The 16,761-nt window shown below is 58.3% G+C and overlaps 1 protein-coding gene across 3 annotated transcripts in view; it reads left to right on the top strand.

The window, feature by feature from the left end:
• The first annotated feature begins 344 nt into the window (after positions 1 to 344).
• PHF21B (PHD finger protein 21B) overlaps positions 345 to 16,761 on the top strand; it is an 83,153-nt gene continuing 66,736 nt past the window's right edge. The window contains exons 1-2 of one of the 3 annotated variants that reach the window (XM_041755090.1): positions 345 to 814; positions 1,670 to 1,735. In XM_041755090.1, coding sequence (XP_041611024.1) covers positions 761 to 814; positions 1,670 to 1,735 — 120 coding nt within the window. In that variant the 5' untranslated portion in view covers positions 345 to 760. The other 2 variants (XM_041755092.1, XM_041755093.1) reach the window with 2 other exon arrangements.

Below are 16,761 nucleotides of genomic sequence, written 5' to 3' on the forward strand. Positions count from 1 at the left end.
CGGGGAGGGGGAGCAGGGCAGGGAGGGAGCACCGGGAGCCAGAGGAGGAAAGAAATGGGAGGAAAAAAAAAAAAAAGGATTTTTTTTTTCCTCCCACCGGAAAGTCTCCAAGCCCGGGCTCGGGCCGCGCGGCGCGTCTTCCTCGCGTCCGCACCCCTCGGCGCCCCCGGCTCCGCCACTTTTGTTCTCCGCTCGCGGTGCGGGCCGCGGCGGGGCGGCAGTGCGCACGCGCGGGCGGGGCGGGGCGGGGCGGGCGGGCTCGGCGCCGCCCCCCGCCCCCGCCCCCGCCCCCGCCGCCCCGGCCCGCTCCATCCGGGCACTGCCGAATTAGCATCGCGCCGAGGCACAACTTTGCCGAGGCCCAGCGAGATCCAGGCGCGCGCCGGAGGAAATATAGTCCCTGCCGGCCGGCGGCGGGGCTGCGCGGGGCTGCGCGGGGCTGCGCGGGGCTGCGCGGGGCTGCGCGGGCTCCCGGAGCCTGGGGCCATGCGCCGGCCAGCGCGGGCGGCCCGGGGACCCGGCGCAACTTGCCGGGCAGCCTGAGGAGTTGGGGCGGCCGCGGCGCCCGGCCGCCTTTCTTCCCGCTCTCGCCAGGCGCCCCCGTCCCTCCCGCTCGGCCTTGGGGGAGGGGGCTCGTGTCCCCCACCCCCTCCCCGGAGGCCCGGCCCGCCCCCGCCCGCCCCCGCCCGCCCCCGCGGAGGCGCGCAACTTCCCGGGGCCGCGGCCAAAGTGAGCGCAAAGTGCTGCCCAAGTTGCCGGGATGGAGCTGCAGAGCCGGCCCGAGGCGCTCGCCGTGGAACTCGCGCGCCACCAGGTAGGCGGCCGGGGGCCCGGGGCCGCGGGTGGGGGCGCCCCGGGGACCCGCGCCCGTCCTCCTCCTCGTCGCCGCACGGTCTGCACGGCCGGAGCTGTGCGTGGCCGGGGTCCTGCTCCAGGCCGCCCGGGGCCGGGGGGTCTCCAGCGTGCACCCCCCCCCCCGGGCTGCTGCTCCTCGCTTCCTCTCTTGCCGTTTGGCACAGTTTGGGGGGGGGCGGGTCCGGGTCGGGGGCCCGGGGGACCTGAGCCCCGCGTCTCGCCGGCGCGTCCGCGGGAGCCCGCCCGGGGTGCCTGTGGGAGCGCGTGCGCCGGCCCCTCCGCCCCTCCCCGCGCAGTCCCGCACAGTTTGCAGAAGTACTTTCGGCGGCCGTCGCCCGGGCCCGGGAGGGACTGCGGCGTGCGCGTGTGTGTGTTGGGGAGATTAGGACGCGACTTGAATATTTATGAGCTTTGCTCGACACGGACTCGCCGTGTTTACTTGGCTCTTTGTTCCTCCCCCCTCCCCCGGCACGGTCACACTCGCGCTCGCTCGCACACGCACCCCTGCCTGCAAACTTGCGCGGCTCGGGGCGCGCCGCCGGGTGGCCGCGGCCCCCGCCCCGCCCCGCGAGCTGCCCCGATGAGGCGGCAGCCACAGGTAAGCGGCCCCGCCGCGCGTGCGGGACGCGGCCCGGGAACTTGGGGCGCGCTGCGTGCGGACCGCGGGGCCGGCGGGCTGCCGGCGGGGCGGGGCGGGGCGCGGCGGGGCGCGGCGGGGGGCGCGGGGCGCGGGGCGGGGGGCGGGGGCCCGGGGCGGGGGGCGCGCTCCACCCGCGGGGCGGCCGGCCTGAGCCCGCTCCCCGTGTCTCCGCAGAACGGCGACCTCAAGAAGCAGCTCCACGAAAGGCAGCCGCGGGTCGCCGCGCTCAGCGACAAGCAAGTAAGCGAGCGGGAGCCTGCGCCCCCAACTCCGCCGGGGCGGGCGGGGGGCGGCGGGGGGCGGCGGGGGGCGGGGGGCGGCGGGGCGGGGGCGCCCGGCACTTCGGCGGCGCCCTGCAAAGTGCGGCCTCGGCGCCGCGCTCCAGTCCCCAGGGAGTCTGCCGCAGCCCGCGAAGTTGCCCGCCCCCGTCCGTTTCTGGAAAGAAAGAGCCGGGTCCAAGGGGCCGAGGGCAGAGCGGGGCTCGGCGGCCGCCGGAACGGGCGCTGCGCTCCAGGGCGGCGGGCAGCCCGGCCTCCATTTTGAGTTGCTGGACCTGTTTTTGGACGGCGGCGATCTCCGGGCTCGGGCCCACGGCGGCGGAGGGTAGGGGCGGGGGGGGGGGGGGGCGACGGTATTCGGGGCCTGGACGCCGCAAACTCCTTGCAAGCGGCTTCCGGATTCCGTGGCAAATCCGCTCCGGAGAACCGACCCCGCGGGCTCCCTCCCCTCCCCCCCCTCCCCTCCCCTCCCCTCCCCTCCCCTCCCCTCCCCTCCTCCGGCATCACTTTTTATTCTCGGAACCTGACGCCAGCTCCCGGGGAACAAAAGAAAAGCGCCCCCGGGACCCCCCCAGTTCTGCCCCAACTTTGGTCTCTGGGCTCCAGGCGGACACGGGGACCCCGCCGCCGACCCCCCCGCGCCCCTCCCGGCCCCTCCGGGGAGGAAAAGTTGTCCATTGTGACTTAGTTGCGCTGAGCTCAGCGCTCGGGGGTTCAGCACCACGAACAGATGCCGCCGCCGGAGCGCGGCCGGCCGCGCGCCCCCGCCCTCCCCTCCCCTCCCCTCCCCCTCCCCTCCCCCTCCCCGCCGCGCGCGCCCCTCCCCCTCCCCTCCCCCTCCCCCTGCGCGCCCCGCTCCCCGCACTCGCGCTCCCGCCCCTTCCCCGCGCCGCCCGGAGCCGAGAACTTTGAGCGGCGCAGCCAATGGCGCTCCCCGGGCTCCGCGGCGGGCGGGGGCGGGGCGGGGGCGGGGGCGGGGCGGGGGCGGGGCGGGGGCGCCGGCGCCCCTCCCCTCCCGGGCCCCGCCCCTCCCGGGCCCCGCCCCTCCCGGGCCCGCCCCCGCCCCCGCCGCCCCCGCCGCCCCCGCCCCGCGCCGCGCCCCCGGGCCATCGATCGCGCGTCCTTCGGAATGCCCGCGCCGCCGCCGGCTCCAAACTTGGGCAGCGCCGCCCGCCCGCCCCCGCCCCCCGCCCCGCCCCCGGCCGCGGCCCCCCCGCCCCCGCCCCGCGCCCCGCGCCCCGCGCCCCGCGCCCCCGCGGAGGGCCCTCGGGTGGAGGCGGAGGGGGAGGCGCGGCCGCCCGGGGGCCGGGGGGCGGAGCGGGGAACTCGGAGGGAGGCCGGGCGTAAATCTCGAGTCTTTAAAGTTGAAAAGTGGAGGGAGGGGGCGTGCGGCCGAGGAGGGAGGGGGCGGGGCTGCGCCGGGGAAGACGGCGGTTCCCGCGGGCCCGCGCCGGGTCGGGGGCGCCGGCTGGACGGGGGGGTCGGGACGGACGCACTAGCCGGTTCCCGTCGGAGCCGCGGCCCCCCTCCCCGCCGCGCGCGCCCGGCCCGCGCCCCCGTCCAGGCGTGGAAGCTTCCATTCCCGCCGGAGGGGGGTCCGGCGCGCGGCCCCGGCGAAGTCGGGGAGTTCGCGGGGGGAGGGGACCCAGGCCCGGCATTACCATTTTGATTGCTTTGATGCCATTTTTGGAGGGGGAGGGGTTGGAGACCCTTCGCTGAGCACAAAGATGTTTAATCACTGTGTGCAATCAAATCAGAGACTTTATTTATTTTTTAAGAAAAAAGGAAAAAAAAAAAAACCCATCACCAAATCCGGTACGGTGTGATAGCTGAGGGATGCTAAGCCCTGTTTTTTTTTTTTTCTTTTCTTTTCCGCTGGGTAAAACGGCAAGTTGTTGACTCTTAGGCTCTGAGTGGAAGATTTAAGAGAGGGAGAGAGGGAGGGGGGGGGGGGAGAGGGAAAGAGAATCCAGTAATCCAGCAGCTTTTATTGCAACAATGTCTTTATGTGTGCTTCTGCGTGGCAATAGTTTTACTATTTGGAGTGGCTTTTCAGAGCTTGGGTTTGATCATGTCTTCTGTATTGTGGCAACTGTTTCAAGGCTGTTTAAAATTTTACGATGATAGTAAATGAGTAGCTATTTATTACCTGTCATGCCGGAATGTAGATGAGGCTGAGAGAAACATTTGGAAATTCGGTTTGGAGGCTCCCGTGCAGCTTGGGAGAAGGAGCTGTCCTACTCCAGGCTGCCTTCGCCTTTAAATTTGAACTCGGGGAAGGAAAGATGCTTGCGGATGGCATGTACCTCCATCTTTTTGTGTGTGTGAGTGTGTGTTCAAAAAGAAAGGAAACAAGGAAAACTTTTGTTCTCCGGTCTTTTAAAAATGTCTCTCTTTTAAACGACTAAATATAACACCTGGGAAGCAGCCAGCGTTGGGCCTGGCCATCGGAACTTGTGTTTGGAACTGTCGGTTGTTTTTCCTTTTCCCTTTGTGGCATTTTATATAACAAGGGCTCATAAAAGAGGGAGGGGAGGGGGCCGAGGCGGTGGTGCAGCATGCTAATAAAGCTGCCTTGTCTCTCCCAAGCTCGGCGGTGAAATCTTTTCAGAGGTCACCTATGAAATGAGTTGGGTAGACTTAACATTTACCGTCTGGCCCTCCTTGGGAGAGTTTGGTGGTGATTGGCAGCTCGGCTTGGGGAAAGGTCTAGGAAACAAGCTCTTGGAGGCGATTCTGGGCTGCACCCACGGTCTCCAAGAGGAGCAGCGGGGGCTCTGCTTGGTCACCTCACCTCGGAACCTGCCCGGGAGTAGCAGAAATGTGGGAGCAGGTACGAAAAGGCCAGTATCTCAGAGTTTGTTTTTTGACTCGACGCATAAATCACAGGTAGTGCTCATTTATAGATTCGCTGGGGAAGAAACTCCTACCGTTTGCACTTCCGGAGATGTGTTTTTGTGCTGCTCCTTCTTGGAACGTGGGATGTAAAGGTTAAGTTTCAATTAAAAGTGCATAGGTGGATGATGAACTAGATAGTAAAGCGAAACGGATGACCCCATTATCCACATCTGTTAGAAATACAATAGCAGCCGAGTAATATCTTTTGGTGCCCAGCCATCAATTTCCCATTCATGCCCTTGACACTGGGATTTTTTTTTTTTCCAGCAATTTCTAGAAACATGGACAAGTGGTTTAAGGATGTTGATCGAGGACTTGTAGAAGTAAATAGATTGGTTGTGGGTCAGAAGTAGACAGATGCAGATCCTGTAGAACTCTCCAGTGTGTCTCCCACCATCGGTGGACTGGGGGATAAACAGGAAACCAGCTTCCCTAGGATCTTGCTGTTTCAGAGTTCGTATTCTTTCCTTTAAAAGGGGGCGGGGGGGGGGGGGGGGCGGAGGTGTGGGGAGTTGGTCAGAGCTGAGTTTTGGCCAGGCTGCATTCCCAGGTGTGGCATGTGCCCTGCTGCCAGGTTTTGAATTCCAGTGGAGGACAGACCCCTCGTCTTTAACGAGATACGATGTGTGAAGACTCCATTAGTTGCTTCAGTGGTTTTACGCCATGAATTTGCAGCACATGCAGAGAGGCAGTAACATTTTTATCTAAATTGTCAAGCAACAAGCACTTCCATGTAAATAACAGACCCATCATAAATACTGGGGTTTTTAAAAAATTTTTTCTTCCCTCTCTGGAGTTCTCAGTACAACGTTCAGATGCCCACGTGTAGCAGACATCTCCAGACCTGAACTTCATGAAGTTCAGCTTCACCGCCAAGTGCGAAGAACCTTCTGTGTTCACTGCGCCTCATGCTGGTGTGGTCTCCTGCGAGAGAGAGACCCCGGGAGGTGAACCTGGGGCCTCTCGTGCTGCTCGATCCATCGGTTTGATGGACTCTGGGTTCCGAGGGGCTGTCCTTAAGCGCAGCAATAAAAATATGTCTTCTTGAAAGGTATTATGTATGTGGCACGCACCCGGGCACTGAATCATGTCTTTGCCGTGATTCACTAGCCACGTCGGACACCAGAGGGACCCCGCCTTGGAAGTATCCACCAAATGAAATTGTAGGCTGGGTTTATTCAGAAAGCTCCCGCTGGTTTGCAGTCCTTTCGCAAAAGGACATGCTTTTTTTCCAAGATTTTCTTCAAGTCTCTCCCTATCCAGGAGGGTAAATTTTCATCTTCCTGACTTCAAGGGGAAGTTCTGGTGCTTCTCATAGCATCGTTGCACACTAAAGAGAAAGGCGTCCCAAAGCTCCACACTCCATCCCCTGTGGGGAAGAGTATGGACTAGGATAGCTGTACCCAGCCCTGGCTTCCCCTGCCACCACCCTGACCCCCCCCAGCAGCCCACAAGTCTGCCCCCTCCAGGCCCACACTCACCTGAGCCCTGTTCCTGGAGCGCCTCCGCCCTCCCCCTTCACCACTCTGGTCCCTCCCCTATCTTCTCTTAGTTGAAGATTCCAGTAGCCTCCTCAGTGCATCCACTGTAAAAACCCAAAACCGCATTACTGAAGTACAATTTACCCATCGCATACTTGACCTATTTAAAAACTCACAAATTAGTGATTTTTTTGTATATTCACAGAGATTTGCAACTGTCCCCACCATCAACGTTAGAACATTTTCATCTCTCAACACCACCACCCCCGCCCCAGCTCTCACTCGCCACCCACCCCCACCCAACCCTAAGCAACCACTGATCTGTCTCTAGAGTTGCCTGTTTGGTTTTCCTGTGATGTAATCACACGATGTGTGGTGTTCTAGACTAGCTGCCCTCACCGAGTGGGACTTTTCAAGGCTCATCCAAGTTGTAGCACGCGGTCGCACTTCAGTCCTCTTTTTTTTTTCTTTTTTAAAGGTTTTTATTTACTCGTGAGAGACACAGAGAAAGAGGCAGAGACACAGGCAGAGGGAGAAGCAGGCTCCATGCAGGGAGCCCGACCTGGGACTCAATCCCGGGTCTCCAGGATCATGCCCTGGGCTGAAGGCAGGCGCTAAACCGCTGAGCCACCCGGGCTGCCCTCGGTCCTCTTTACACCTGAATAATATTCCGTGGCACAGAGGGACCACACTATGCTTGTCCAGTTGATGGGCGTTTGGATGGTTTCCTTCTCTTGGCCGCATGAACAACGTACTGCATTGCCTCTTGGCCCCTCTGGTATGTTCTGCTTGGTGTCCACTCAGGGCACTGTCCATCTCAGTCCTGCACATGGCAGTGCCACCTCCGTGGTTGCTTTCCAGCAGTTTCTCTGGCACCTCAAGCATTTCCTTGCCTCCAGAGAGTGCTGGCGGTTGTCTGTCTCAAGTTTTTCCTGTCTGCTTTGTGCTAGACCGTAAGTTCCGTGCAGGGGGTTGGTGCTCTGTCTGCTTTACCTCTCTCCCTGTATTTTCAAGGCCATGCTCTGTAGGGACTGAATGCACATTTGTTGAGCGAGTGGATGACCTTGTAATAAGATGGGCGTGAGGATAGCAGTGATTGACCTAACGGTCTTGGTGGAATGCTTGGCCTGTAGTAGACATGCAATAAATGGCAAGTTGTCACATGTTTGAGATGAGCAGACAGGGAAATGAGTAAGACCCACAGCTCCCGGCCCTTGGGAACCTCACAAAAGAGGAAGGCAGAGATAACCATGTTTCAAAAAAATCCCAGAGAAGTTCAGGGAACATCATGCTGTGGGAGCACCTGCGTTGTTCCTGGTCTGGAGACTGAGGCTAGCTTCCTGGAGGGGGTTGGGGTGGAGGTCCTCAAGGACACCTGGGGCTGTGGGCCCAGAGAAGCTGGTGGCCAAGCCTGTTAAGGGACAATGGCCCGAAGACACCTGCAGGTGCTATGGGTTTTCTTGGCGGTAAGACCGTGGGAGTGAGTAGGAGAGGAACCTCAGAGAAGGTGAGCTGGGGCCAGAGCAAGGAAGGCATCACTTGCTGGGATGAAGGCCTGAATTTTACTCAGTAGCCTCAGAAATAGCCAAGGGCCATTAGGGCACGGGTCAGGATGGTGCGGGAATGGTGCTGAGGGCAGGTGGGAAGGGAGGAGTGAAAGGGAGGCCCAGCCAGGCCATATGAGCTCTTTAGATGTTTGTCACCTGCATAGGAAGGCTCTCACATGGACTATGGGTCCCGTGCATGACATGGGGGAGGAGGCCGGGAGACTGCTGGCCCTGTAGCCCTGGATGACGAGCACCTAACAGGCCATGAGGGCAGGGGGCCGCTTGGTGATGTTCTTCTTCCTGTTCACCAGGGCTTCCTAGAACTGAGCAATTAGTTGGGACTGGTGGCGTTTCTGGAAACCCAGTTAGCAGCTCTGGTCCATTGGTTTAAAAAAAGTATGTATGTGCATATATGCATATACGTGTGTTTATCAGTTATGTCTGCGTGGTCTTGTTTTGGCCTGTAAAGTCTAAAGTGAAATAAGTGACAAACATGTCAATATGTACCAATAAATATATATGAAGCCTGTGTAACACGTGCATACATAAATCGGTTAGTAACTTTCCAGGAACATGTGCTGAAAATGAGAGGATTTGTTTTTGAACTAAGAAAATAATTGCCATTCTCCCCAAGTGAAAACCTTTAATGGAGGAGGGTGGTGATCAATGTTATTACTTCTCTCAACAATGAGGAGCTAAAGAAGAGGTCTGCTTTTTAAAAAGTTTTTATGGTAAATGCAACACCTGCTTGCTAGAAAAAAGGCTCACGGTACAAATCTGAAGGTCTGAAAACCGTAAGTCCCCTTCTTTCCATCCCATCCTCCCTTGAGGGTGAGAACAGTGCTGTGCCCTTTAGGTGTGTTCTGTGTGCACACAAATATCCATAACACGGAAGAACACGCGTGGTGCATTCGCTAAGCATACCATGCCTCAACTTGCTTTTTACGCTTGACATCGTATGGTGCACATCTCTCTTGGGAAGAACTAGGTTTGATTCCACAAACGTTTAACAAGCATCCACCAAGTATTAGGGGTATGGAGGAGATGGGGGAGGGGGGTGTGCTGTTAGCAACAGGGACGTCTCATTTTATGAAGCTTTACACTTACAAAATGCTTTCACCAGTGTCTGCAAACATTTTCACATAGAGTTGGGGAGATGGGTGTATCCACAGTTGCTTTTCCCTTGAAGCCCAATGAGGCATCTGCATGTGATGTTTAACCACCAGGCTCACTCGGGCAGCAGATGCGATCATGTGCTCTGAAGGGGTGGGTGCTTGGGGATCGCGCCAAGGAGGTGACATTTCCACCTGTAGAGAAGCAGAGAATCAAAGTGCACAGAGACACAGTGCCTTGGCTACACAGCCCCATACTCTTCAACAGGTCTCTGTGTTCCATCACCTCTTTGATGCTATCTTTTTATTTGATTGTTAGGATAATCCCATCACTTGGGTCAGGCCGGGCAGGGGAATCTTTCCTGTCCGACTGATCAGAGAAGGGCAGCTTCCCAAGGTCAAACAGCTTGGGGCCACTGAGACGATGCCCTCTGTTTCTGTTTTACCACTGCCTCATCGCTGACCGGTTCCCTGCACTGTAGGGTCTAACATGATGTAGCCTCGAGAGCAGAAGTCCTAAAGTCACACACCAGCTCCCACATCTGGCGGAGTAGCCTTGGACAAGTCCTTTTGCTTCATTGAGCCTCCTATCTGTAAAGTGGGTGTAGTGATAGGACCTGTCTCCACCAGGAAGCCAAGGGGTTGATTGAAGGGACGTGTCCCTGCATCTGAGACCGCAGGGAATACCTGATGTGCCTGGGGGAGCTGCCACCTTTCCTTTGCTGCTCCCCACTGTTCCCTGTTCCCGGCATTCTTCTCCAAGCGAGGGTGTCCTGTTGCTCTGTGGCTCCTGGTAGAGCTGGACGTTGGCTGTGCCTTACTCTCCAGCCAGTCCAAGGTTCGCTTTGATAGTCAGTGTCTTCAGACACCTGCTGACGGAGCTGTACGATTGATATCAATTAGTTTTGAATTTTTTCAATGAGATGACTCTGATAATAACTTTGGTAATCCCACGATGCCTCATTAGAGCTGCTGGCTACGATGATGAGCCCTGTGATTTAGCAGGTTTTTCCTCTAACACCTTTGTCCAGGAACCAAGTCACGGGCTTGCTGCTGTTTCACATCACTTGTGTGAGCCCCGTACTGGACGCCCTGCTGCCCGGTCGCCCGCCGGAGCTCACCCCTGGGCCCCAGCAGGCGCCCGCCTCCTCTGGCAGTGTGGACTCTTGCAGTGGAGCAGCATCTTGGCACGCTTGGACAACATACGGGGGATTCAAGGCGGCCCCTTTGGGGGTATCTATTTGCTCAGCCTCCGAGGCCCTCCCCCCAGACACAGGGGGACACTGGGGGAAGAGGCGGGTTTCTGGAGGCGGGTGAGGCATGGCTGTGCTGTTAGGAATGTACACTGTTTAAGGAACTAGGACTCTGGATTTGATTTCCCTTCCAGAAGCTGGCAGCCAAGAAGGCTTTTGACGTCTGCTCTGCCTCCAGGAAGCAGGTAACACAGAGGTCAAGCACAGCTTTTACAACTGGCCAGACAGGAGTTGTAGACCTAACGCCACCCTCCTGTGGCTGTCCCACATTCAGTGGCTGTAAAATGCGAATCGCGGCGCCTTATAAACCGGGTAGCAGAGAGCTGGCTCGCGGTTCGTGCTTAAGAAATGACACCAGAGGGGATCCCTGGGTGGCGTAGCGGTTTGGCGCCTGCCTTTGGCCCAGGGCGCGATCCTGGAGACCCGGGATCGAATCCCACGTCGGGCTTCCAGTGCATGGAGCCTGCTTCTCCCTCTGCCTGTGTCTCTGCCTTTCTCTCTCTCTCTCTCTCTCTCTCTGCCTATCATAAATAAATAAAAATTAAAAAAAAAAAAGACACCAGAGGTTCCCTCGGAGGGTACAGCAAGCGTCCTCAGCAGGTGAGACCTGGTGGTCATCTTCTGACTCTCTGTCCTGAGTCCCAGCTTCCCTGTCTGATGCGAGCCCGAGCCAAGCCCCTCCTCGGGCTCTCTTGGACCAGCCCATTCAGTGTTCACGTAACCCTTTGGGAAAGGCCTGCTCTTAGTTTCCATTTCGTGGTGGACAGGCTGAAGCCCAGAGGGAGCGTGTGGCTGGTTGACATCACACAGGGGTGAGTGGAGCAGGGGCTGTAATCCAGTTCCGGGCCCCATAGGCCTCACCCCTCCGCTGGAGTGCGTAGAGGACAGATGACAGCAGTTTGTGCCACGAGTTAGGAAAGTGTCTGGGGCGTGCATTCAGATAAAAGTCGGTGCAGGGACACCTGGGTGACTCAGCGGTTGAGCATCTGCCTTTGGCTCAGGGTGTGATCCTGGTCCCAGGATCCAGTCCCGCATTGGGCTCCCCTCAGGGAGCCTGCTTCTCTCTGCCTGTGTCTCTGCCTCTCTCTCTGTATCTCTCATGAATAAATAAATAAAATCTTTATAAAAAAAAAAAAGTTCAGTTAGTGCTTCAGAAATGAGCACTGGCTCATTAGAAGTAGCTGGTCCGTGATGATGAGCGGGAGCTCTACTCTGAGCTAGAAGGTCGTAGAACTTCGGAGGGAGCCTGGGTCTGCATCCGGTCTCTGCATGTGGCACCAGGGTGGGGAGTGGGCGGTGGGCTGGGTGCAGGGAGGGGTCCCTGCAGCGTGGGGGTGAGGTTTGGACCGGCCCAGGAGCACATTCTCCTCCCGCTCTTCCCTTTGCCCCGTGGGTCCCACCTCGGCTGACAGTCCTCTCACTCTCCAGTGTGGGGTCCTCTTCTCGTTCTGAAACAGCCTCTGTTTTCCAGAGGAACAGCCATGCTTCCTTAAGATTTTTTTTCTTTTATTGGTGGTTACTTATTGTTCGGTAGTAGCAGTTTCCAGAGCATGGTAAGAAATTGCTGATACAGCTCCGTTCTGGTCCGACTGCCAACAGCGGGCGTCCCGTGCGGTCTCAGATGGGCCTGTGCTTCACGTTTTGTTCTCTTTGCTTGGCACCTGTGTTGGTCGTGTTAAAACACAGCAGAAAGAAGGGCCTCCTTGGGGGATTTGGGGGTTTTTTTCTTTTTTTTTTTTTTTGTCCAAGGCTGAGTGGCTCCTCAGCCTCCATGTAATTACAATAGGAGGGGCAGGTGGCTGGGTCCTTATCTCAAAGTGGGGATAATGCTGCTTCCCAGGCAAGGTTGTCCTGAGGATTAGTGAGGATGCACGTCCCAAGTGCCTGGCGTAGTTCCCAGCATGCAGCAGGGCAATGGAGTTAGAGGGAGCTGTTAGCAGTATCACTTTATCCACCACAATGTGAGAAGCCAAAAACTGGCAGCACCCCAAAGATGGGATTGCCATGGGGAAATAGATGGCTTTTTGTCAGGACAGAAACCTCTGGGTTGCTTTTGTCTCCACAGATCGGTGTGTGTCCACAGCTGGGATTGGGGCCTGAATTTGGGATTTGGTGGCTGTTGGGGGTGTGTATCCCCCAGACTTGGCATGACGGCTTAGAGTACGAGACGTGAGAGCCACGGGGAGGTGGCGTTGCGGGGCATCTCTGCCAAGGCCTCATGTCACAACTTGGGAAACTAAGGCAGAGGATTAGACTGGCACCCAGGACCAGAATGAGCCCTGGGGGATGCTGGTCTTCCTGACCACACACTGGGGTCGTGCGAGAAGCCTGTTGTTTTTGTTTAAACAATTACTTTTCATCCATTGGAGGGTTTTTTTTTGGGGGGGGGGAGGCATTCTGTCGGGTGTCCACGGTGTGACATGCTGGGGTCTGGCACAAGTAGGGGGCAGGCCACCTTGGCAGGACCCAGCACATTCCAAACTGCCCATTTTGTGAAACTCACTGAACCAGACTGACTGCAGCTCCCTCCGTGCAGGTAAGTTTTGAAAAGATGGTTCGGAAGGAGTCCCTGCAGGGGTGTTTGTCACCCAGCCGCCTGCCACCTTCAGAGCCTGTGCTCAAGGTAGAGATTGGTGTGGGCTTGTGAGGGGAGAGTCACCCACCTGAACAGAAAAGTGCTAAGAGATGGTACTTGGAGGGGAGCGGTCGTCATTGAGGGGGGGGGGTCACGACTGCCTTTTCACCTCTTGTGCGGAAGCAGCCAAAAGTTGCTTGAAACAGCAGGTGGGAGAGGTCTCTTGGGGTCTCCCTGGGGGGCGCCAGCAGGCTGCCCCTGGGTGATACCATAATCCATTTAGGGAGCGGCTTTTTGCCCCACAAAAGAAGGGCAGGGCTGGGGCAGGGGAGAGAGAGAAAGAGAGGGAGATGTGTTTCTCTTTGATGTCATTCAGGCGGAAAGCCAATCTGTGCATGTAAATGAACTTGAAAATGCAATTAAAAATATATACATATTAGAGACTGTGATCCAGAATTTAATGTGAGATGCAGGTTACAAAGTGACAAGCGGCATTTCCTCCAATCAGTGATACTAACTCTTCTCTGTGATTAATGCGGCTCGTCTCAGGGGTAATAGGCACACCGCACATAAATGCTGGAATTATTTCTTAAACTACAGTCTGACAGCCCCACTGAATGCAGAGTTTTCTTTGCACACATTGCCAGCCTCCTCCCGGCTGCCACCGCCTAGGGAACGTGTTTAAGAAGGCCCCTCCGAGGGCTCGTCCTGGCTCGACAGGGGAGGCGACACAACAGTTGCGGGCATCATCGTGGGCAGAGATCCAGAGGGGTCCTGAGCGGGGTTAGGGCTGCGGCACCAGCAGGTGGGCAGGTCACAGGGAGGTTGCAAGGAGCCACCTGTGGCCTGCATTTAAAGCAGGAGCTGGGACGTGGGAAGCCTGGGGTGTTCAGTGCAGGGAGGGTGCTGGAAGGGATCAGGGTAACAGAGCTCTCCGTGACTTCAGCCCTTCCTTGAGAAGGCAGCCCTGGAGCAAAGGCCTGCGGAAGCTGGAGGAGCGGGCCTCATGGCTGTCCGCAGGAAGAGTGCTCCAGGCAGAGGTAACAGCCTGTGCAAAGGCCCTGAGGTGGGGTGTGCCTGGCATTTCCAGCAGAGGCGGGTGTGGCTGGGAAAGAGCAACATATGAGTATGAGGGAGCTGATGGGACAGGGCAGGGGGGCTGTCCTCTCTAGCACAACTGACCCATATCCTTAAATCATCAGCTGGCTATAATATTTAAGAGGGAGCAGCAGCCCCTTCGTGGGGCAGAATTTTGATTAGAAGCTGGAAGTTACCAGAAGGGCAGTTTTAACTCCCAGGTCTGGAGAAATTCTCTGGTAGAGCTGTCCCAGGATAGACTGGGTTGTTCTCTGAGTCCTTTGTCCACCACACCAGCACCGAATCAGCCAAGGGGAAGCAACACCAATGGCAATGAGGCTGGAGGCCAGGCCAGGTCTGCGTCCGCCAAGACGCTGTTCATAAATGCTGTGACTGCCTCATTACAATCTGAGGTGCTCTCCCTTGTGCAGAATCACAGACTTTGCCCTGCGGGCCAGCGCGTGATCCTGCTGAGGGCCGGCCCCCCGGAGAGACCCTGCCCTGTCGTGGGATCAGTGCCGTCCGTCACCGCGGGGCCTGGGCCCCGTGCAGCGCACTCCTCTGATACTTCAGGAGAAACTAGAAATCCTGCATCTGTGACATCTCCTGAGGTATAGGCATGGGCCGAACATCAGGGCCTTCTCTGGATGCTGCGGGCCCAGGGGTGCTCTCCTGCAGCCGGAGCCCAGCTGAGTCCTCCGGGAGGCGTCCTCTGATGGCCATTCCAGTTACCTCCCTGAGGCCCCGTGTCCTTCCCTTCCATCCTCCAGGCCCAGCGGAGGCGGCCTGGTGTCCCTCCTCCCGGGCCAGCTCCATCACACTGGGTTGTCGTGATGTAGTAACATCCTGCCTCAATGTCCCCTGGTGGGTGTCTTGCGTGGCGTCCGTGTACAGAGCGCTCGGCATCTGTGACCTTGAGGTTCTCAGACCCGAGCATCTGCTGGCGAGCCCTGCGAGGCGGTGGTTCTGGGCCCCGGGGACCGCAGTCCCTGTAGGGGACTGAGCGGTGGACTGGCTGGCCAGAGGACCACTGAGGCTCTTCAGGAACCTTCATCTCTCATTTAGATAAGTAAGCGGAGCTCAGATTGTATTTCTGTAAATAAAGCGGGCCCACAGCCACCCCGCAGCCCGGCCGAAGTCGGTGCCTTGTCGGGAGTTATTTTATTAACAAGTTCTGCTGAGTGGGCTCGAGTGGGGACTGCCACTCTCATATTGTCGATCTAATTATAAACATGAGGGACGGGACCAAATAAGTAGCCTTTAAAGGGAGAAGAGTCTGGCAGCTTGGTTTAAAGTGTCCTTTAATGAACTTCTTTGGCACTTGTATCTTAGCAACACATTTTATTACATCCTGGTGCAGCTGGACGCGCGTGCAGTAATTTATCCCCCTCCCCCCGGTGCCCCCCTCCCCCCGCCGCCCCTCCAGCTCTCTTTGGTGACGGGAGGGAAGCGGAGGGAAGAATGTACCGACCCGCTTTCCCAAGGCTCTCTTTGCATCTCTCTGGCTTTGTTTGGTTGATGAAAAAGGCAAACACGGTGCCGGGAGTGGGGACCTTGCGGTCTGGCTGGAGGTGGCCTGGAGGGGACCCCGGGCCTGGAAGGTGGGGGGCCCTCCTGCAGCTGGGCTGCCCGCGAGTCCAGATGCTGGGGCTGCGGGGCTGCTCGTAGATGCGCTGATTCTCTCCCGGGCGCTCCCTGGGTTTGGGTATTTTTATCTGGACTTCTTTCCTGTAATGGCACTCATTTGGATGTGGTGGAGGCGGGGACGTTTGCAAATCTTTGATCGTAATCAGCAGCCTGTGAGCGGGGATGGGGAGTGTTCTGGATGAGGTGGACGCGGCGGAAGCAGGACGAGGACACTGGCAGTGGCTGTGCTGCTCCGAAGCCCAGGGAGCTCTCAGCCAGTTACTGACCTTCTCCGGGCTTAACTCCACTGTTGGATGCACGAGTGTCCTGGGGCTGCTGTGACAGATGCCCACGAACCGGGCGGCTTGTGCCGTCTGGAGCCAGCACTCTGAAGTCAAGCTGTGGGCAGAGCTGTGCTCCCTCCTGAGGCTCTAGAGGAGGCTCCTTCCTGCCTCCTCCAGCTCCCAGCAGCTCCTGTGCTCCTGGGCTAGTGGTTCCCTCTCTCCGGCTTCCTGTGGCCATCGTCCCTGTGTCTCTGTCCTCTCCTCTCCCCAAAGGGACACCAGCTGTTGGATTTAGGGCCTGCCCTAACCCTGGTGACCTCAGTGGATCACATCTGCAAACATCCTATTCCCACACAAGGCCACACTCTGAGATTCGGGGTGGATGTGAATATGGGGGAGACTGTTCATCCCAGCACGCCTGCCAGTTGGAGGTAGTCACACCTGCCTGAGGGTTGGGCTGGGGGAGCAGAATCGGTGGTGGACTCTTGATGCCAGCCCCACGCCAGGAGCGCCTTGGGCCCCCTTGGTGTTTGCCGTTCCCACCCTTGCCCCACAGTCGGGAGCCAAGAGAGGAGCTGCCGAAACCATGCTCATCATGGGTGATACGGGTGGCCGAGTTTTCTCAACGTGGTCCCCGGCAGTGGGTGTGGCATTTGGGGTCTGTAAGGGGCTTCCCGTACCTGATGCCATGGGGTCCTCAGCATCTCAGGGAGTGACAGGCGGAGGGGGTGTCCCTTGGGCCCGAGTGAGGAACCACGTCCCCACTGCGTTCCCCAGGGCCCTGTGGAGTCAGCCTTTGGTCTTTCTGAGTCATTTTCTGCAGCCGTAAAATGGGAATGAGAGGTCGCTGTGCACTCCACAGGGTAATTGTAGGAGTGAAATGAAAACACGGGGAAATTGGGGGACGCAGAGGGTTGAGCATGGGGCTGCGGGGGCCTCGTGACTGGGCTGGAGTGTCCACTCTCTTCCCCATCCCCACCACCACCTATTTGGCGCTTACTATGTGCGGGTGCCTTACGCGCTGCAGCGCCGTGGTACTCCTGGGGCTAAGCTATGATCCGTATTTACGGGAACAGGGAGCAACGGAGGAGCTCTTCAGTAGGGGCTGTGGTGAGCTGCTGGAGCCAGGCTCAGT

The sequence above is a fragment of the Vulpes lagopus genome, chromosome 5 (genome assembly GCF_018345385.1).
Source record: "Vulpes lagopus strain Blue_001 chromosome 5, ASM1834538v1, whole genome shotgun sequence".
Lineage (NCBI taxonomy): Eukaryota > Metazoa > Chordata > Mammalia > Carnivora > Canidae > Vulpes > Vulpes lagopus.